This window comes from Pistacia vera, unplaced genomic scaffold (genome assembly GCF_008641045.1).
Source record: "Pistacia vera cultivar Batoury unplaced genomic scaffold, PisVer_v2 Contig202, whole genome shotgun sequence".
Classification (NCBI taxonomy): domain Eukaryota; kingdom Viridiplantae; phylum Streptophyta; class Magnoliopsida; order Sapindales; family Anacardiaceae; genus Pistacia; species Pistacia vera.
Window position 1 is genome coordinate 357,962 of NW_022196005.1, and position 23,686 is coordinate 381,647.

Consider the following 23,686-nt stretch of genomic DNA (forward strand, 5'->3'; position numbering starts at 1 on the left):
AAAGTACGGCAATAATCAAACTAAAATTGACAAAAAACAAAAACATTAATATTCCATTTCCTGGAAAAGAAAATTTTACAAGATAATGGTTCGTTTAATACCTACAAATACAATACAAATCAAGGGTTAATTAACTACTATCTAGGTCAATATCTACAACAGGGAAAAAATTATATAAAAATAAAATTAACATGGTCATTAATAATAATCAGCCATTATTTGTTTCCAGCAACTCGTCAATCCTCTAAAAAATGGATGATTTTGATTGAATTTCAGGATCATTTTTCAGGGTTTGAAGAATTTCTCCTGGAACCAAACACTTCTCTTCTGAGTACAATTTTTCTTGAATTATTGGAGATTCAAGAATAGTTTGAAGCTCTTGAGATGGAAGCAATTCTTCTCTTTCCTGCGTGCATAAATATTGAAACATAGATCATAATTTTGTTTTTAGTGTTTTCAAAAATATAGAAAACGTTTTTGGAAAACAACTTTTTTTTTTTTCACCTGCATTAGTGGTTCCATGAGTTGAAGAACTTTGACTTGAGCCTGCAAAAACTTGACATATTTTGAAGCAGCTTGGAACATTTGAGCCGTGTTCATTCTGTGGCCGCCCGGAATCAGCTTTCCGAGCTCTTGAGTCTTCTCCGTAATTCTTTCCTCTTCTCTCTGTCGAGCCCCAGGGCCGATCGCTTGCGTCGACAAGCTCACCCCAGTTGGTTTCTTTGTGACTACTCTCGTGATCAGTACTACTACTCTTCTCAAAACTGAAAACTGCCAGCGGAGGAGTTGGAATCTCTGGCAGGAATTCAGGAAGAGGTGGTGGCGCTGGAGGATTAATCACGTTTGAGACACACCCGGAATAGAATTCAGGCGAAAGTAACCGAATGATGATCAACGTCAACTCATCTCCATATAGCTCTTCTGGCGCTTCGGATAGGTATGAAACACTCAAGTCTTCAAGAGGAAGATGAAATTATCTGAATTATCCGAGAGAGAGAAGAAGAGAAGTATTGATGATCAGAGGTGTTAAAGAATGATTATCATCGTTTAACAAAGATGAAAACTGGTTGTAATTGTGATCAGATAAACTATCCGAAACGTATCGTAATCGAAACCAAACCATTGTTGCTGAAACTGAACAAGTTGAAGTAGTAATCGAAGTCGTCCTCAAATTCTCCAACTGGCGGGTGCTGGAAGCTGAACATTTCCGGGTTGAAATAATGCTGAAGATCAGAATACTGATCCCATAAAACTCAAAGCCATACGTAAATTTACTGCACGAATAGAGACAAAGAAAACTTGAATGAAGTCAAACGAATGAAGAAGACACAAGAAAGAGGAGAGAGAGATATTGTAGAAGATTAATTTGAAGATATTGTCCTTTTGCCTATCGAATTGAATATCAAAATATATATTTATAAAATAACTAACGAATTAGAAAAGAAAGTGGGGGGATGAGTCTTAGGGTTTTCGCGGAGAGAAAAAAGGTGATTAAGAGTAACCACCTGCTGATTAGTAGGTAATCAGGGACACAACCGTTTGGATTATGGCGACTACCTATCTGCTGATTGCTTGTGTTAACCTTCCTTAAAATTAACCACCGTTACTGTTAATTAATATTACTTTTGCTCAATGCTGTTAATTAATTACAATATTGTATTTAAATATGATTAATAACCAAAGGAGTTATTTTTTCAATCGGGATTGAATCCCCTCTTTCCAGTGTCGCTTTCTTCGGCCGCTGCCGGCAGCACTGTAGTCGTCGTCCGACGAGTACCCATCTCATTTCATTTCACTTCGTCTGCTTTCGAATCTAATCTACAAAACCCTTCGTCTTTGGACGATTCGATCGTAATTTACTATACGTTCCTTTCAATTCTTGATCATCTTCGAAATCTTAGTCTCTGCTTGATATTGGCAACCTATGTGACGCTTGTCGGCTCACGAGTTGGTTTAACCAGGTATTCTTTGTTTCAAAAAAATTTGTAATAATGTATGTCGTTAACTGGTGGAATTGCGATGATGTTGAGTATGATTCCATAATGTGATGAATGATGATATTAATTTTTTCTTTCTAGAATCTTTTGAATTATAGCAAACAGAAATGTAATCGAGTCCAAGTTTAAAGAAAACGAGTTAGGATCAATCCAATCGGACATTATTTGGATGGTTTGCCTCTTGAGTGAAAGTTTGTTAATTCAATTATATTAAATAATGCACTGCCTTATTCATAAAGTTCGAACAAGGGTCAATACAGTTTTGATGTGAAAGTTTTGTAATTCAATTTCATTAAAAGTTTTGGGGTGTTTAAAATTTAGCTCACAATAATGTCATCCCTCGTTACAGATGTATCATAGCTTACAGGTTTGTCAACAGAAACAAAAGAAAAAAATAAAATACGTTAATCACAAAAAAACTCTATTTTTAAAATGATATTTTCTTATTCTTGTCAATCTCGTTATTTTAATCCATTGATTTAACAAAGAGTGAATATGTTTATTTATTCATACCTTCTGTTTTTAATTAATAAATGACTAATTAAACTCATTTAATACATATTTCAATCTTTATTAGTACATAGTTTCCCTAATTATTTTTGTAATTTTTCATGGTAAATAATCAATCAGAGTTGTAAATCAAACAGTGATAATTAGCTTAAGTGAAAATAATCTTCATAGAAGCAAACCAAAGAGCACTTTTTTCACTAATCCTTTGACTGCACGTACGTTATGTTGCAGAGGAAAGCAGCAGAATGCAACTGCTTCTTGAAATAGATTTTCCTCTTTAAAGTATAAAAAACACAAAACGAGAGCATTCTCAGAGGGCTTTTATACGACACAATTACTCTTTATATGACACAAAATGAGAGTTCAATAGATTTTTTATTTTTTAAATATAAATTAAAGAGTGAATTTGACTCTCCACATTTGAACATCTCCAATAGTACTCTTTATTTTTAAGAGTATCTTTTTATAAATAAAGAGCATCTTTATTGATTTTTAAATATAAAGAACAAAATTTTTATTCAAATCCAATATACTCTTAAAATTTTATGAAAAAAATATGTTTTTTCAAGAAAAACTTAATAGGAGAGATAAATCAAATAAAATGATATAAACTTGCAATTATTATTTAAATTAGGATAGAGAGTGAATTTGATTATCTAAATATGAAAAGTCAAACTCACTCTTAATTTTATTTAAAGAATAAAGAGTCTATTAGACTCTATTTTTATGGAAAACTCTTTATAATAAAGAGTTTGAATCATATAAGAGTCATTTAGAGCTCTCTAAATGACTCTTATATGATTCAAACTCTTATTATAAAGAGTTTATCTATAAAAATAAGTACAACAGACTCTTTATTCTTTAAATATAAATTAAAGAGTGAGTTGACTCTCCACATCTAGAAAATCAAATTTCACTCTCTATCCTAATTTTAAATAATAAATTACAAGTTCTATACTTTATTTACGATTATCTCTCATTAAGTTATTTCTTGAAAAAAACGTTTCTCTCTCCTAAAATTTAAAGAGTCTATTAGATTTGAATAAAATTGTTCTTTATTTAAAAATTAACAAAGAGATTTTATTTTATGAAAGTACTCTTTATTTTAAAAAGTTTATTGAAGATGCTTAAGTCAAATTTCACTCTCTATCCAAATTTTAAATAATAAATTATAAATTTCTATGCATTTATTTACGATTTATCTTTCCTATTAAGTTTATTTCTTGAAAAAACATATTCTCTTTCCTAAAATTTAAAGAGTCTATTGGGTTTAAATAAATATGTGTCTTTATATTTAAAAATTAATGAAGATGCTCTTATTTATAGAAATATGTTTTTTAAAATAAAAAGCACTATGATATGCTCTAGAAAGCGTTTTAGGGTTGTGTTTTTAGGCAACTAGATTCGATGAAAGTTACATATATTTTACAGTATTTGATAATAAATAAAATAAAAACCCTAAAATTTATAAGTATATAAATTTGTTTTAATTATAATATTATAATTAAATCCGTGGATGATTTATGAATTTGTAGTAAGATTATGGTTGAAGGGATTATTTATACGGCCGATCAAAAATAGGAAAAGGAAAAAAAAGAATTCTTCTGGAATTGAAATTCAAAGTTCAAGATAAATATGGTAAAAAGATATTATTATCCAATTCATAAAAGAATAGACTAATTGGTTTAATTCGTTCCAAATTTATCGATTGAACCCGGTATTAATTCGAAAATATAAAAAATTTGGTTACTATTATGCACTAGATGTTTAATCAATTTGTAAATGAATGGTTTAGCTACATGAATGTCCACTGAGAATGTAAATGTGATTATTACAACAATTTACAAGTGTCGCATGGTCAGAAGTTTATATTACTGTTATGCTGGATATATTGGCAACTCCATAAATAATTGAAACTATTAATTGAAAATTATTAATTTATTAATTCAACATAACCTTCTAACGAGATTTCTTCACCAAGATTTTCATTAGCCAATCCTTGTGTAGCAATTAATGGCAGTACACAAATTAGAAAGAGAAGTTTTGGCCTACATATGAGGTCTGTTGAATTTTGGACCTTTGATCGGGTATGGAGTGTGAAATGCCTAGCTATAATGAGCCTTATTCATTGGAGTTTGATTCTCTAACCAGATCAAATTAAATATAAATACTTTCGTTCATCAGTCAAAACCTTCAATAAATTTACCACTATTTCTCTAAGCTTTCCGTTCAATAGATTTCATGGAGATGAATGCAAAAAGCCTTCGAGCAATGAGAATACAGATATCGTTATCTTGGATGGTATTGTCGATTACATCTTCAGTAAAGGGAGGAGCCCTTACGACCATGAATTAGAAGATTTCATCAACAACAGGCTTGAAATGGACCTTCCCGTGACCCAATATTGGAAAAATCAAAGATTGAAGAAGACTTACGGAGCAGGTGGGAAAGATGGATAATGATTTGGCTCTGGAGGATCCACATAATGTGAAGTTGTTTGATTTGGCGGACATTGTTTGGAGTGCTGATGATTTTTGTGAATCAGAAGATGAAATGGAAGAGAAAGTGAGGATCCTAAGTTGAACAAGAGCTTTCTTTTCTGGGATTATGGATGTGATGATTTGAATGGTTTGTTGCCGATTATGTTCAAGAGCACAGTGGAGGAGGGGCCTGAATCTCTGATGAGATCTTTGATGTTACAGAGTCCAGTTTCCGGGGGACAGACAGTTTGATGGTTTACATAATACAGTTGAGAGGATCATGAGAGAAGGCCCTGCATCAATCTTAAGATCTGTGATGGTGGAAGATGCAATTCTCTAGCAATATTGCCGCCATTACGACCATATAAAGAGGATTTCAACACTGCTTTGTCATCCGATAAGAAAATATACCCAGGGAAAACCTGTGAGTCTTATGTTCTAAGTCAATATTGTAACTTTTAGAAGTTATAGGATGATGCCGCAGGGTTAGATCTGTTCACTCTGAAGGTCTAACTTTGCATATTTGTAAATATGTCTTTTAAGTGACAAGTTTTGGTTGATTCTGAAGAAAAATAATATTATTCAACGGTTGTTTGTGTTTCATTTTCTGTACATTAATTTTCTATGATTTTGTTTTACATTAAGTTTTGCATAGTCCTATGCAAATAAAATTAGGTATGCTAACCAACGTCCTCTTTCAAAGGAAATTGAGTCCGGTGCTTAAGGCTTAAACCTGAAAAGTTAAAAAGTTTTATGTTTAATATTTTTCAATAATTTTTTAATCTTATATTCTACGTTCAATGTCAAAGGTATCCTAGTTAGTCTGGCCCAGTACCCGTAACATACAGTCCAGGAGCAATCCCAGGAGTAATACTAAAGGAAGGCCTAAAATTTCATAACATGAATTGAGATCGGGCAATAATGAGCTATGAAGTAACATGTTTTACAGGAAGAAATAATAAAAAGTTATTCCTAAATTGAACCACAAAGAAACTAAACAAAGTTATATTGGTCATAAAACGAGGCATAATTTCTTAATCTATAATTCAAAAGCAAACCAGAGAGTACCTTTTCACTGCTTCTTGAATGTAGATTTTCCTTAAAGTATATAACACAAAACTTCGAAAGCGTCTTAAGGAATCTGTTTGAGGCGACTGGACTCGATCAAATTACATATAGTGTATAGTCTATGTACAACCCCCAAATTTTCTATATATAAATTGGTTTAATTAATATATACTTAATATATAATTAAATAACCCTTGGGATGATTATGAATTTGAAATAGATTACTTTTAACTAAGGAATATGATATAAAGATATCTATCCACAATAATGAAAAGATAGACTAATTAGTTGATTCCTTCGTTAATTTGTTGATTGAATCAAGTAGTAATATCGAAAATAAAAAAATGTCTTGGTACGAACATTCCAATTATTTCTTTTTTGAATTGGATCTCAAGTTTATATGGAGAGTACACTAAAAAAAAACATTTTATTTTGCTGAAATTACTGTTATCAGATTTAGGCAAGAGTTAAAATGCTGTTTAAAAAATAATAATAAGGTTCGCAAGAGAGAAGAACCACTCATCAGGGTTTTTTTTTTTTTCTAAAAGAAATTGTTACTATTATAACATTAGATTTTATATTTGAATCAATTTTATAAATTATGTTTTGGCCTAAACTTATAATGATTGGATTTCCACTGAGAAAGTAATCAAAATAAAAAAATTTAACAAATAATAAAAAATTAACCAAAAACAAAAATTTATAATGAATTTATCTAAAGTAAGAAAGAATAAAATTAGTCCTTTATTAAAAACCTCCAAACGAGATTTCCTTCATAAAGATTTTTATGCCAACCCTTGTGTAGCAATTAATGGCAGTACACTAATTAGAAAAGAGAAGTTTTGGCCTACCATATGAGGTCTGTTGAATTGGACCTTTGATCGGGTAATGGAGGTTGAAATGCCTTGCTATAATGAGCCTATTCATTGGAGTTTGATTCTCTAACCAGATCAAATAAATATAAATACTTTCGTTCATCATTCAAAACCTCAATAAATATCACCACTATTTCTGTAAGCTTTCCGTTCAAAGATTTCGTGGAGATGAAGCAAACAAGCCTTCGAGCAATGAGAATACAGATATCGTTATCTTGGATGGCATTGTCGATTACATCTTCAGTAAAGGGAGGAGCCCTTAGACCCATGAATTAGAAGATTCATCAACAACAGGCTTGAAATGGACCTTCCCGTGACCCAATATTTGAAAATAATTAGAGATTGAAGAAGACTTACAGGGAGCAGGTGGGAAGATGGATAATGATTTGGCTAACAGGATCCACATAAGTGAAGTTGTTTGATTTGGCGGACATTGTTTGGAGTACTGATGATTTTTGTGAATCAGAAGATGAAATGGAAGAAGAAAGTGAGGATCCTAAAGTTGAACAAGAGCTTTCTTTTTCTGGGATTAATGGATGTGATGATTTGAAGGGTTTGTTGCCGATTATGTTCAAGACACAGGGAGGAGGGCCTGATTCTCTGATGAGATCTTTGATGTTACAGAGTCCAGTTCCGATGTGGGATAGACAGTTCGATGATTTACATAATACATTTGAGAGTATATGAGGGAAGGCCCTGCATCAATCTTAAGTTTTGCATTATAGTACAATTATAATGAAGTTATCCAAATTCAAAAAAGAACAAAATTAGTCCTATTGATTTATTTTACATCGAGTACATTGTATAAACAAAATTAGTCTTAAAATACTGATATGATAGTTTTACATTAAGTACAAAAGTGGGATTTTAAACTCATGCCCTCTTTCAAAGACCAGAACTTGAGTTGGCGCCCTTAGTCCACTCGACGTCTTAGAAGCCGTTCATATTAATATTTAAAATTAAGCAATTAAGAAACTTAAATACAAACATTGTTTTTTAATTAGCTTTCTTCGATAAACATAATGTCAGTGTTAATGCACCCTCTTTTGCATGTAATTAAAATTGACATTAATTCATTATTTGTTTCTGCTGTTACAGTCGTGTTAATCTTCAATTATTGGGTTAGCGATAGAACTATAGATTTCTATGCAATGATAGGTCAATTTAACTAACTCTGAATAACTGAATCTCGAGATTCCTCAAAGCATGCATGATGCAAGAAAATCTAACCAAATTGAACCTCTCTTCCTTCAATGAAAATATTGTCCAAATGGAGGAACCATTCTCTCAATAACAGTCTAAAACAAGATGAAGACCGGAAAGAATGGACACAGATTTTCCATCCTCAGTGAAAGGGAAAACGACCATTGGAGACCTCTGATAAAGAGGATTTTCATTCTCAAGAAAAGAAAGGAAGATAATGGAGATTGGAATTCTTGGAATTGTTAAAATTGTTTATATGGTTCCAAGATTTTATTTTGATCTGGAACAATGCTTCTTTTGATAAACCTTTATGTTAATTTTCTGGGATTAATGGATGTGATAATTTGAATGCTTTATTGCCAATTATGTTCAAGAATTTTAAAGTTGCACAATAACAAATTACTACTGCACTAATAGGTCACTAATATTTATGAAACCGCTTCTGTTCTGTAAGAGATGAATTTTATCATTCAAATAAATAAATAAATAAATAAAAAACAATTTATATTCATTCTGGCCAAATACTTGAAAGTAAAAAACAAAGTCAATACAAAATTGACATGTCCACTGAATGATGACGGTCTAAGTAATGAAAACAAAGAATATAAGAGAACAAATGAATCTACTCAGAAACTTGAAAATAACAATTGGTTGATAGCCACGAAAACTGTGATGATTCTTCGCAACAATATTTTTGTGCAGCATCCATGAAGTATTTATTCCTAATAAAATAAGAAATCTAATGCCTATATACAGGCAGGCTTGAAATCATAATCCTTATAACATAAGAAATTGACTATTTTATGCGGATAGAAAACCTAAAATAAAACGAAAATAACATAAAACAAAATACTAAAATAAATGGAAATCCAAAAATTCTTTTGTTTCCCAAAGTTGAAGAGGATGAATCCATCCAGAATAATTTTGCCTTATTACCTTTTCCATCTAATATGCACATGCCCAAATGGCCAAATCTTGAATATCTGCTCTTAGAATATTGTGGAGTTGACATTATAAGTTCTCCCTTGCGTACGTTACAAGATTTAATAGCAGATGACTATATTTTAGCGAAAATTTTCCCCCATTTGAATGATGTGCATATAGACTTATTTTCTGTACGCTACAATGGCAGGATTGGTCACTTTCTTTGTAAATTCACGAGGCGGCTTATTTGTGCTATGACTTTAACCCTACGTGAAGTCTCTATCATGGTATGCATTATTGTTATTATTTTTTATCAAAACCTTTTTTTCTAAGTTATATATATTTGCTTTGATTTAACTAGTGTTTTAATACCGAACTCGAGGTGAAACTAGACAAAGTAGCTAGGTCTCGGGTTGATCAGTTGACCGGTTTGACTGGCGAGTCAAATCGGTGACATAACGTGTCTAGAAGTTTTGAAATCCAACAAGCACACCCTTAAAATATCACGTAGCAGTCTTATAGGTTTGAAATCTAGCAAACACACCCCAAATGCAAATCGGTAGTCGACTAGTTGGTGATGGCGACACACCGAATGCAAATCTTACTCATCCTTTGAGCCATTCCCTAACAAATATGCCCAAGATCTGACTGAAATCAAACCATTTTGCAGCAAAAAAATCACCGTCGGCATCAACAACCAAGGGCAAATAGGGTCTTTTTCGGGTGTTGACAACACTCCTCATCACCACAAAAACACTCCCCTCAACCTCCTGACCAAAACTCATCTCACCCCCTAGCTCCGCCAATCGCAGGCAACAACCCGTAGTTGTGCTGCATGACTTTTGCATTTTCTAGTCGTTTCACTCACCCAAAATCACCTCCGTGGCCACCTTTCAACTCCCTGACACTTCCTCTCCAAAACCCCCAACATCTGCTCGCCGATGGCAGCCTTTGATTTTTAGGGTTTTTGTGAATAGTTGAATTGGTGACCTGGCCTGGCAAAGGCCCTGGGTCCTGGTTAAACCGTTCGGGTCGAGTCGGGTGTTAAAACACAGCTTAAAACAATGACTAATTAACCCATACCTCAATATAAACAATATTAAATCAAAATTTAGGAATTTAATCTTCCAATTTCAAACATATTTATTAAACTCAACAAAAACTCACAGCTCATGATTTTTCATTAATTAAGAAAGCTAAAAAAAAAAAAAAAAATTAAGCAAAAAATAAAAATGGGCATCATCTTACCTTGTAACCAATGTTTTAAAAACCAACTCAGGGCGAAACCTGGTAAACTGATCGAGTCTTGGGTTGACCGATTCAACTAGTGACGTCATCTTGTTGACATCAGCACGATGATGTTAGACAAAAAAATTTCAAAATCCAGACTTCCAGATCACAGATTCCTGAAAAAAAAAAATCCTTAACAAAGCATATCAAACATTCAAACATCAACACAAATCCTCGTTACAACTAATTACAAATCAAAATAACAAAATTCATGTAAAAATCACATAATAATTTATAAACATTTTGGCAAAAAATGATCTTCTTCACTCAATGGTCTTCAATCCATCCTCAATTGAACTTCACACACCATTTGACAAAAGAGAAAACAAAATCAGCCTAAAAAAAAAGAAAAGCACCCAGGGAAAACCCTTCAGACCAGGAAAAAAAAAAAATCCACTAAGAGGAGAGAACAGCCCCAGCCAACCCCACAAGAAAGCACCACTGCCCCACAATAAACAAAATGCAGAAAAAAGAAAAAGCATCCCCCAGGACCCCCACCTAACCTCAAAACTCTCATACAAGACAACCTCAAGGACCCAAAAATTAGCAGAAAAACTCACCAACGAGACAACAACAAACATAGCAGACAACACCCTACTTCCTACACCATAGGATGAACAAGCCACCCCAATAAAAAACAACCCCGCAACCAAAACTCCCAAGCCAAACAGTACCACCACCACACCTCCATCCCCGCAGCTCCCCAAAAACAGCGGAAATTCTCATGCTAGAAAAGAGGTAATACAAGAAAAGTGAACCAGCAACCCACTTAAAGAAACACCAAAATACAATTATCAACAGATAAAAAAAAAGTATAAAAAACTCAAAATGAAGCTAAACCAGCCTCTCGAACCAAGTAACCCAAAAAGTAGCCAACATACCTCAATTCCATAAAAACAAACCCTTAACATCCAATTAAAAGCAAAATAGTTTCTCAATCAATAAAGAAAGTCGCAAAGGCACAGATCCAAGAGATTCTAGTTTCTTCAAATAGCTTAAACCACATCAATTAATGACATGCAATTTCTCAAAAGAAAGGAAGAGATCGATGGTACCTGACGAAGATGAGCTGGAGCTGACGACAAAGATGAGCTGCTGCCGAAGATGAAAGCAAGCCTCCACCTCTGATGAAAATTGGAAATGAGAGATGAAATGAAGCAGTTAAAGAGAGATGAAAGCATTGAAAGGAAGAGATCGACGGTACCTAATGACGAAGATAAGTTGACGACGAAAAGGAGATGATCGACAGTGAAGAGAGGAAATTGCAAATGGGAGTCACTGGTGGAAGATTTTAGGGCTCGATGTCGAAGGAAATTGAAAAAATGGGTGAAAACCGGTGGAAATTGGGTGTAGGAATATAAAAGGGTGGGTTTTTAATTTGACCCGGGTTTCACAACGTTGCTTGTAACCTCGAAGGAATAATCTTTTTTGAGTAATTCAATCAAAGAAGAACGAAGTACGAGAGAAAATAAGAGGAGAGAAAATAAGAGAGAAAAAGTAAAAAATTGTTAATTAATACAAAAATTTGTGGGGTCAAAATTGTTAATACTATGAAATATAATTTTTTTTTTTTTTTTTTTCCAGTGATCTAACAAACCATTATGAAATTTTATGTTAGAATCTGTTTTAGCACAACACATGCATAGGATGTGCACGCCATAATTTTGTTAGAGGTGGGCAAGGATTGAACCCAACCAGGCTCGGGTCTGGGTCTGGTTGGGACCGATCCAAATGGGACTTAATCAAAATTAAGTAGGGTGGTTTACGTAATTTTTTAAGGATAATTTGTAAATTTTTTAATTAGTTAATAAATAATTAAATATAAATTAATGATTAAATGTTAATGAATAATGACTTAATTCTTAATTGGTTATAAATTTCAGATGTTTTTAATTTAAACTTTAAGGGTGTATTTGGTTCAAGGAATGTTGGATTATTGGAAATGTTATATTAATGAAAAGTTAGATAACCTTGAAAATTACTATGAATCTTTAGAGAAATGTGTTTGGTTAGTTAGAATAAATTGGTGGGTATGTTATTTAAATTACTAAATTGCCCTCATTTGTAAATATTAATATATTATTAGTTTTAATTTTTGAATAATTTTTTTAACCCCCAACATTTTAGATTTAGCTAAAACACCCCAGCTTATATAAAACTTTAATTTGTAACAAAATTACCCCACCCACCCCAAGCCACAACCAGCCACCATTGTCAGCCACAGCCTTTCGCCGCTTGGAGTCGGTGGAAATCGCTGGGAGTTGACGATATGGCCGTTTCTGGCCATATTGACAGCCAAAAACAGCCAGATCCATTGATCTAGCCGAAAATGGCCAGATCTCTTCAGTGACTAATGGTGGTGGCTGGGTGGCAGTGGCAGTTTGCAATTTTTTTAAACATAAGGGCATTATTGTCCAAAAACTTAATTAAACAAGGGTAAAATTATAATGGTAGATTAATGTAAATTGATTTTAAAACAAGGGCATTATTGTCCATAAATTTTATTAATAAGGGTTAAAATTGTAACAAAAATAAGATTACCAAGTAGTCTTACAATACCTAAGAAAATGGAGGTTATGAGATTACCTTCAATATTACTAACAGTAACTACTATTGGTATTAGAAATTACTATAATCTTATATTACTTGACAACCAAAAGTGGTAATCAAGTAATAAAAGATGACATAATCTCAGTAATCCTATATAACCCCTAAACAAACGCCCTCTAAGGAGGTAATAATAATTTAATTTTAATATAAATATAATATTCACACAATCACACTTCACAAATAAACAATTAAATAAATTTGATTTTATTAAATTATTAATTTACATCGTCAACAATATTTACATCCTCTAAATCTGTGTTTCTAAAGAGGTTAATTAGCTTGGGATCTTCAAGGTGTTGCTGATCTCTTCTGTCTACATGAGTTCAATCTCGTAAACATGTTATGACTTCAACCTTCTCATTGGTTAAAGAACATCTTCTCTCTTCAACAATGTTGTCACTAATTGAGAATGTTAACTCGGATGCAATTGTCGAAACTGACACAGATAAAATGTCACATGCCATTTAGGCTACTATATGGAATCGACTTGCATTGTGATTTCACCATTGAAGCACGTCCATCTCACGTTTCTCCTTCATGGTCATGTAGGACATGTCCATTGTAGGTACCGATGCAACTCCTTGGTCCAAGTTGTCTGTACGAGCTGCTAATTCCACCACCACCATTGCCGCAATCCACAAACCTCCAGATGCTCGTTCCTTGGTCTTCATTAGGGTCTGCTACTCTTCTCTACTAGCGTTGGACACTCCAATGTGCCTAGTCTGATACAAAGAAAAAAGGCTTTCCAATTTTCTTTTAAAGTCTGTCAAATAAAAACTATGGTCATATTGTAAATTATGGCCTATCTCAGCAACCGTATAATTAAATACGCTTAATTTAAATCTAGGATCTACAATAAAACCTAATCCATATAAGAATAAAATATCTAACCAATATTTCTAGTATTTTTTTTCCGTTGGAACAATAATGTCGCACAAATGTTCATTATATCTAATGCTACATTAGTAGTAGCATAATAAATACCATTTAATGTAGTAGTGGAATCGTAACAAACTTTAAGAAATGAAAAAAAAAAGTTCTCAAACCGTCCAATCGGATTCATTGACGACTTTCTTTGGATAGTTCTTCCGATTGATGAACTCTGTAATTTGTCTTATGGTTGGTATAGCTTTTTGCAACATCAGGTGCGTGGAGTTCCAATGGACAGGCATGTTCGTACATAACTTCTTTGGTTCAATCGACGGATCCTCTTGGCGACAATATTTACGAAATTCAATCCATCTTGAATTGTTACCGATAATGAATCCGATAGCTGGGAGCACCCTTTCAATCGTCGAATGTATATCTTTTAAACCTGCTTTAACAATCAAATTGATGATGTGACAAGCACATCTCTGGCGAAAAATTTGTCTTCACCAAACGGATCCAATCTTTTTTCAAATAAAGAAATTGCTAAGGTGTTAGCAGTTGCATTATCAAGCATTAACGCCACAACTCTCTCAAATAATAAATATTTTTGCAAAACTTCAATAATTGTAAAATAAATAGTGTCAGTACTATGTTTTTCATATAATGCTTTAAAACCTATCAATTTTTGTTGTAAATGCCAACAATGATCTAGGTAATGCATTGTGACACTAAAAAAATTTGTTTTTAATCTAGCAATCTATATAACTGAAGTAAGTACAATAGATATATTCCTAAAATTTAAAAAAAAAAAAAATTAAGTTGATCTTTTATTTTATCATAAAGTTTTATTATGTCCCTTCTAATTGTACCTCTACTAAAATGGATAAATGTTGGACAAAAAACATTTTTAATCATTTCAACAAAATAAAGATTTTCAGATAAAGAAATAGGAGAGTTCGTAGCACATATGAATTTTGTTATGCACTCTCGTGCTCTGACTGCATTGTATTGCCATGTTGAGAGAGTTGAGGATTGTGGATTAAAATTAAGTTGAGTTTAAATTTGCCAACTTGGTGCAGTTGAACTTGAACCAGACTGGTGGGACTATTGCATATATTGGGGGTGCTTCTTCTCCAAGTATCGTCGCATCGTCGAAGTCCCGTTCCCAACACCGATAACGGTTGGACAAAAATTACATTCCCCGCGCATCTCTTCCCCCAACCCATTTGGCTTTGGGTGTTTGATTTGGTGAAGAATTGCAATACCATGGACACATCCCTCTTTGACGATCAGACCGTGGAGTTGCAGCTTGTAATTGGTTGGACCTAGTCCTAACCATTTATGGTTGTGAAATTGGAGTTGTTGCCTCTGGAAAGGGTGAAAATGGATTGAACCCTTCCATTTCTTCGGTGGATGAAACGTAAAACTCATTTGGGGATGATCCTCCGAATGTATAATTTCGGGAATCCATTATGAACTTATAATAAAATAATAAATAATTAAAATGAAAGAAATTGAATAATAATATGAATAACAGATGAATTTGAAAAATGGAAAAAGATTGAATAATATAAATAATAATACGAATAAATGTAAATATAAATTGAATTGACTAGAATTTGATAATTGGAGTAGAGAGATTGAGAGTTGAGTTGTGAAGAAAATGGAGGTTTTTTTTTTGGGGGGGGTGGGGGGAACCCCCATTTTTATTGTTTTATATATATATATATTTTCCAAGGGTCATTTTGAAAAAGGAAAAAAGGGCTTGGCCCCAAGCCTTGGAGGAGGGATAGAACCAAGGCCTGGGCCCTCCTCCACAATCCTAGTCCAGTTTTAGGACCGACCCTTATAGGATCGATCCTAAACCCGAGTTTTTGGGTGGGGTTTTTGGGTCCCGTCCCAAATTCCCACCTCTATATTTAGTTGTTTTATTTATTAAAACAAAAAAGTGATAAAATGACCCATTTGACATTTCTATGTTGGACAAGACACAATTGTATGAGAAGGTAATAAACACATACATTTTCTTGGCCGTTCCAACATTTTCTCGATACACAAATTAGGTTGGTACACAATAAGGTTTATTATAGTTCAAGAAATTTCTTTAATCATAGTGACAAAACAAAGACTAATCCACATTCTTTTTATCATTTTCTTTTCAGACTGAACAAGGAATAATTTAAACACATTCTTTCTTGTGTACCAAACAAAAACAAGAAAACAAGAAGTCATGAGCAATTACATTTTCCATGAAATTTATTGCATTCCTTCTCACCACTATTGCTTCTCTATTGTCTGCATAGCCATCCACAGCCATGTATTCCTTTTCTACTTTGAAGTATTCTTTAGGACCTTTTTCATCAGAATAAGTGGGGGTGAGCACGGGCAGCGAATAGAATCGGAACCGAAACCGAAATTGAAACCGAAACCGAAACCTACTCGGAACCGAAACTATGAGGGTAGGTTCCAGTTCCCTTTTTTTTTTAAACCAACATTGTGCGGTTCCGATTCCGGTTTCTACATGTGGAGGAACAGGAACCGGAACCTAGAAAAAAGAACCTGCAGCGGATACCCAACTTGGAACTTGCTTGAAACCTACAGCGAGTACCTTGTTTTGAAACCTGGACTGAAATGAAATACCTGTGAAGAATGGAGAGTCTATTGTAATTTTACATATAAAAAAATTAAAATGGAAAAAGTTAATTTTTTACAATAACCTAATTAAATAAATATACAATTATACTTATTACATATAAACTATACCATATAAAAACTTTAATATATTATAATATATGAATATTAAAGTTTTGATTAATTAAGTGTATAATTGGAATTAAAACCAATTAAAAGTATTTTAATGTTACTAAAAGAATTATTTTTTAATATAATAGTATATTTGATTGAATAATAATATAATATTTAGTTATTTACTTCAATTATCAAGTTCTAAGTATATCTGTAATAAATTAGTAATTAATTAATTATATAAAATAAATTGATAAACATTAATATATTACTAGTTAAATGATTACTTAATCAATTATAACATTACATTATAGTTAAATGATTAATTAATTATAAGTTTATAACATTACATTAGTGATTTAGTACATTACTTAATTAAATAATTAAAAATTTAATTAATTATAACATTACATTATAGATTTATAATATAATTACTTTTTAATTATAACATTACATTATACACAAATGATTACTTAATTAAATAATTACTTAATTAATTATAACATTTCATTATAAACATTAGTACAATACTTAATTAAACGATAAAAAATTTAATTAATTATAATATTACATTAAATATTTATAGTATGATTACTTAATTAATTATAACATTACATAATGAAATGATTACTTAACTAATTATGACATTATATTATAAATATTAGTAATTTACTACATTAATATAATACTTAATTAAATGATTAGAAATTTAATTAATTATAATATTACATTATAAATTTATAGTATGATTACTTAATTAATTATAATATTACGTTATAAACAAATGATTATTTAATTAATTATAACATTTCATTATAAACATTAGTACAATACTTAATTAAATTATTAGAAATTTAATTAATTATAATATTATATTAAAGATTTATAGTATTATTACTTAATTTATTATACCATTATATTATAGTATGATCACATAATTAATTATAACATTATATAATGAAATGATTACTTAATTAATTGTGATATTATGTTATAAACATTAGTAATTTACTACATTAGCACAATACTTAATTAAATGATTAGAAATTTAATTAATTATAGCATTACATTATAAATTTATAGTATGATTACTTAATTAATTATAACATTCTATTATAAATATTAGTACAATAATTATTTAATTAATAATAACATTACATTATATTATAATATAATCATTTAATTAATTGTAACATTACATAGTTAAATGATTACTTAATTAATTATAAATTTATAACATTATATTATAAACATTAGTAATTTACTACATTAATACATTACTTAATTAAATGATTAAAAATTTAATTAATTATAACATTACATTATAGATTTATAGTATTATTACTTAATTAATTATAAAATTTCATTATAAACATTAGTACAATACTTAATTAAATGATTAGAAATTTAATTAATTATAATATTAAATTATAGATTTATAGTATAATTGTTTAATTAATTGTTTGTGTTTTGGTTTTGATTGAGGAATTTTATGTGAATTGTGATGAATTGATTGAATTCAAGTGTTACATAGAGATTAAAAGATTTATGAGTCACATTGGACACAAATGAATGAGTAATCAAAATTTGTTAGGGGTGTATTTGTAAACTTTTAAGGTATTTTTATCATTTTTTAAACTAATAGGGGGTAATAATTTTTTACAGGGTATCTAGGAAAGGAACCTGCATTTTAGGTTCCGGTTCCTTGAATTTAAGAACCTGCACTGTGTGGTTCCGATTTCGGTTCCTTTTTTTTGGAACCTACACTGTGCGGTTCCGGTTCCAATTCTCTCAAAAAATGTAGGGTACTCGGAACCGCTCACCCCTAAGAATAAGCTAGTGGATTGTACTCATCGTACTCCATCTTGTTTGTTTCTAGGGAAAACCAAAGAATTTGCACAAGTTTTTTCTTTCTACGGTGAAAAGGTTCTTGTTTAAGCATCTCCAGTGGTGCTTTTTATTTTAAAGAACATCTTTCATATAAATAAAGAGCATCTTAATTAATTTCTAAATATAAAGAACAAAATTTTTATTCAAGTCCAATGGACTTTTTAAATTTAATGAAGATGCTCTTCATTTTCAAGAAAAATACTTAATAGAGAGAGAATTAATAAATAAAATACATAGAAACTTGTAATTTATTAATTAAAATTATGATAGAGAGTGAAATTTGACTCTTTAATTTATATTTTAAGGATAAAGAGTTTGTTATATTCTTATTTTTATGGATAAACTTTTTGTAATAAAGAGTTAGAGTTATATAAAGAATCATAATTGTGCTCTTTATTTTAAAGAGCATCTTTCATATAAATAAAAAGTATTTTCATTGATTTTTAACTATAAAAAATAAATTTTTTATTCAAATCCAATAGACTCTTTAAATTTTAGGAGAGAGAATATGGTTTTAAAAAAAAAAACTTAATAGGAGAGATAAGTCATAAATAAAATGCATAGAAACTTACAATTTATTATTTAAAATTATAATAGAAAGTGAAATTTGACTCTCTAAATATGGAGAGTCAAATTTACTCTTTAATTTATATTTGAAGAATAAAGAGTCAGTTGGACTCTTATTTCTATAGATAAACTCTGTATAATAAAGAGTTTTGGTCATTTAAAAAGTCATTTGGAGATATTCTTATACCATTCAACTTAGATTTCTTTTAAATAGGAGCTATAGGCTCCGTTTGGTTCAAGATTGGGAATATTACTCTTGGTATTCCCAAAAAAAGTTAAACAGTAAAATACCCAAAATCTCTCATTTTTGGGAATACTATTTTCATTATTATTTAATTTTTTTTAAACCTTCTAAATTTGTTAATTTAATTAAATACCCCTAAATATTTTTTTTAAAATTACAAAAACACCCCAACAATCCACATTTACCAGATTCCGGCCATCACTATGGCCGGAATCTGGTAGGATGGCGCACTACCGGCTGAATCTGACAGGTAGTGCGCCGATCTAGCCTTTTCCGACCAGATCCACCGTGGATCTGAAACAAGCCTTCGAGCATGAAATACAGATATCGTTATCTTGGATGTATTGTCGATTACATCTTCAGTAAAGGGAGGAGCCCTTACGACCATGAATTAGAAGATTTCATCAACAACAGGCTTGAAATGGACCTTCCCCGTGACCCAATTGGAATAATCAAAGATTGAAGAAGACTTACAGGGCAGGTGGAAAGATGGTAATGATTTGGCTCTGAGGATCCACATAATTGTGAAGTTGTTTGATTTGGCGGACATTGTTTGGAGTGCTGATGATTTTTGTGAATCAGAAGATGAAATGGAAGAAGAAAGTGAGGATCCTAAAGTTGAACAGAGCTTTCTTTTTCTGGGATTAAGGAGTGATGATTTGAATGGTTTGTTGCCGATTATGTTCAAAGCACAGTGGAGAGGAGGCCTGAATCTCTGATGAGATCTTTGATGTTACAGAGTCCGTTCCGACGTGGGACAGACAGTTTGATGGTTTACATAATACAGTTGAGAGGATCTGAGAGAAGGCCCTGCATCAATCTTAAGATCTGTGATGGTGGAAGATGCAATTCCTCTAGCAATATTGCCGCCATTACGACCATATAAAGAGGATTTCAACACTGCTTTGTCATCCGATAAAGAAAATATACCCAGGAAAACCTTGTGAGTCTTATGTTCTAAGTCAATATTGTAACTTTTTGAAGTTATAGGATGATGCCGCAGGGTTAGATCTTGTTCACCTCTGAAGGTCTAACTTTGCATATTTGTAAATTATGTCTTTTAAGTGACAAGTTTTGGTTGATTCTGAAGAAAATATTATGATTATTTCAACGGTTTTTTGTGTTTCTTTTCTGTACATTAATTTTTCTTCTATGATTTTGTTTTACATTAGTTTGCATTAGTCCTATGCAATAAAAATTAGTAGCTAACCAACGTCCTCAAAGGAAACTTGAGTCCGGTGCCTTAAGGCTTAAACCTGAAAAGTTAACAAGTTTTATGTTTAATATTTTTCAATAATTTTTTAATCTTATATTCTACGTTCAATGTCAAAGTATCCTAGTTATCTGGCCCAGTACCCGTAACATCAGTCCCCAGGAGCAATCCAGATTATATAAAGGAAGCCTACAAATTTCATAACTTATGAATTGAGATCGGCATAATGAGCTATGAAGTAACATTGTTACAGAGAAGAAATAATAAAATTATTCCTAAATTGAACCACAAAGAAACTAAAACAAAGTTATATTGGTCATAAAACGAGGCAATATTTCTTAATCTATAATTCAAAAGCAAACCAGAGAGTACCTTTTCACTGCTTCTTGAATGTAATTTTCCTTAAAGTATATAACACAAAACTTCGAAAGCGCTTAAGGAATCTGTTTTGAGGCGACTGGACTCGATCAAATTACATATAGTGTATAGTCTATGTACAACCCCCAATTTTTTCTAATATAATTGGTTTTAATTATAATACTTAATATATTAATATAAATACCCTTGGTGATGATTGAATTGAAATAGATTACTCTTTAACTAAGGAATATATAAAGATATCTATATCCACAATAATGAAAGATAGACTAATTAGTTTATTCCTTCGTTTAAATTTGTTGTTGAATCAAGTAGTAATCGGAAAATATAAAAAATGTCTTGGTACGAACATTCCATTATTTCTTTTTTGAATTTGGACTTCAAGTCTTAATGGATGAGTACACTAAAAAAACAATTTTATTTTGCTGAAACTTACTGTTATCAGATTTTAGGCCAAGAGTTAAAATGCTGTTTAAAAAATAATAATAAGGTTCGCAAGAGAGAAAACCACTCTCAGGGTTTTTTTTTTTTTCTAAAGAAATTGGTTACTATTATAACATTAGATTTTTATATTTGAATCAATTTTAATAAATAATGTTTTGGCCTAAACTTATAATTTTGGATTTCCACTGAGAAAGTATCAAATATAAAAAAATTTACAAATAATAAAAATTTAACCAAAAACAAATTTATAATGAATTTATCTAAAGTAGAAAGAAAAAAATTGTCCTTTATTAAAACCCCAAACGAGATTTCCTTCATAAAGTTTTTATTAGCCAACCCTTGTGTAGCAATTAATGGCAGTACACTAATTAGAAAAGAGAAGTTTTGGCCTACATATGAGTCTGTTGAATTTGGACCTTTGATCGGTTAATGGAGGTTGAAATGCTTGCTAAATGAGCCTTATTCATTGGAGTTTGATTCTCTAACCAGATCAAATTAAAATAATACTTTCGTTCATCATTCAAAACCTTCAAAATATCACCACTATTTCTGTAAGCTTTCCGTTCAATAGATTTCGTGGAGATGATCCAAACAAGCCTTCGAGCAATGATATACAGATATCGTTATCTTGGATGGCATTGTCGATTACATCTTCAGTAAAGGGAGGAGCCCTTACGACCATGAATTAAAGATTTCATCAACAACAGGCTTGAAATGGACCTTCCCTGACCCATATTTGAAATAATTAAGAGATTGAAGAAGACTTACAGGAGCAGGTGGAAAGATGGATAATGATTTGGCTCACAGGATCCACATATATGAAGTTGTTTGATTTGGCGGCATTGTTTGGGGTACTGATGATTTTTGTGAATCAGAAATGAAATGGAAGAAGAAAGTGAGGATCCTAAAGTTGAACAAGCTCTTTCTTTTTCTGGGATTAATGGATGTGATGATTGAATGGTTTGTTGCCGATTATGTTCAAGAACACAGTGGAGGAGGGCCTGATTCTCTGATGAACTTTGATGTTTACAGAGTCCAGTTCCGATGTGGGATAGACAGTTCGATGATTTACATAATACATTTGAGGTATTATGAGGAAGGCCCTGCTCAATCTTAAGTTTTGCATTATACAATTATAATGAAGTTATCCAAATTCAAAAAAGAACAAATAGTCCTATATGATTTATTTTACATCGAGTACATTGTAAAAAAATTAGTCTTAAATACTGATATGATTAGTTTTACTTAAGTACAAAGTGGGATTTAAACTCATGCCCTCTTTCAAAGACCAGAACTTGAGTCTGGCGCCCTTAGTCCACTCGACTGTCTTAGAAGCCGTTCATATTATATTTATAAATTAAGCAATTAAGAAACTTTAAATACAAACATTGTTTTTTATTAGCTTTCTTCGATAACATAATGTCAGTGTTAATGCAACCTCTTTTGCATGTAATTAAAATTGACCTTAACTTCATTTATTTGTTTCTGCTGTTACAGTCGTGTTAATCTTCAATTATTGGGTTAGCGATAGACTTATAGATTTCTATGCAATGATAGGTCAATTTAACTAACTCTGAATAAGTGAATTTTGAGATTCCTCAAAGCATGCATGATGCAAGACAATCTAACCAAATTGAACCTTTCTTCCTTCAACGAAAAAATTGTCCAAATGGAGGAACCATTCTCTCAAGACAGTCTAAACAAGATGAAGACCAAAAGAATGCACGGATTTTCCATCCTCAGTGAAAGGGAAAACGACCATTGGAGACCTCTGATAAAGAGGATTTTCATTCCAGAAAAGAAGGAAGATAATGGAGATGGAATTCTTGGAATTGTTAATTGTTTATATGGTTCCAAGATTTTATTTTGATCTGGAACAATGCTTCTTTTGATAAACCTTATGTTAATTTTCTGGATTAATGGATTGATAATTTGAATGCTTTATTTGCCTATTATGTTCAAGAATTTAAAGTTGCACAATAACACAATTACTACTGCACTAATAGGTCACTAATATTTAAACGGCTCTGTTTCTGTAAGAGATGAATTTTATCATTCAAATAAATAAATAAATAAATAAAAAACAACTTGTAGGTTCATTCGTGGGCCAAGAGTGATCTTGTACGTAAGTAAAAACAAATCAATACAAAAATACTGGCCACTGAATGATGTGGGACTGGGGTCCTCGTCGGTCGTTGAAGAGTGAACACGATGCTAATAAACGGTATCATAACGGGAGATGTGAACTACTAGCAAAACTTGAACTAACATTTATAGCCACTGAACCCGTGAAGGATCAATAAAGCAGCGCTCAACATATTTGTTCGCACCGGTATGTGACGGTGGTTGGGTCCTAAAAATAAATCATGGGCCGGGTA

The 23,686-nt window shown here is 31.6% G+C and overlaps 1 protein-coding gene across 1 annotated transcript; it reads right to left on the reverse strand.

Moving 5' to 3' along the window:
* Positions 1-244: 244 nt before the first annotated feature.
* On the reverse strand, positions 245-1,205 carry LOC116128724. The gene is made up of 3 exons (XM_031414474.1): positions 1,121-1,205; positions 557-954; positions 245-406 (listed from the first exon to the last, which is right to left on the reverse strand). Exons 1-3 carry the CDS (start codon positions 1,203-1,205, stop codon positions 245-247), a joined length of 645 nt encoding a protein of 214 aa, XP_031270334.1.
* Between the last annotated feature and the right edge of the window lie 22,481 nt (positions 1,206-23,686).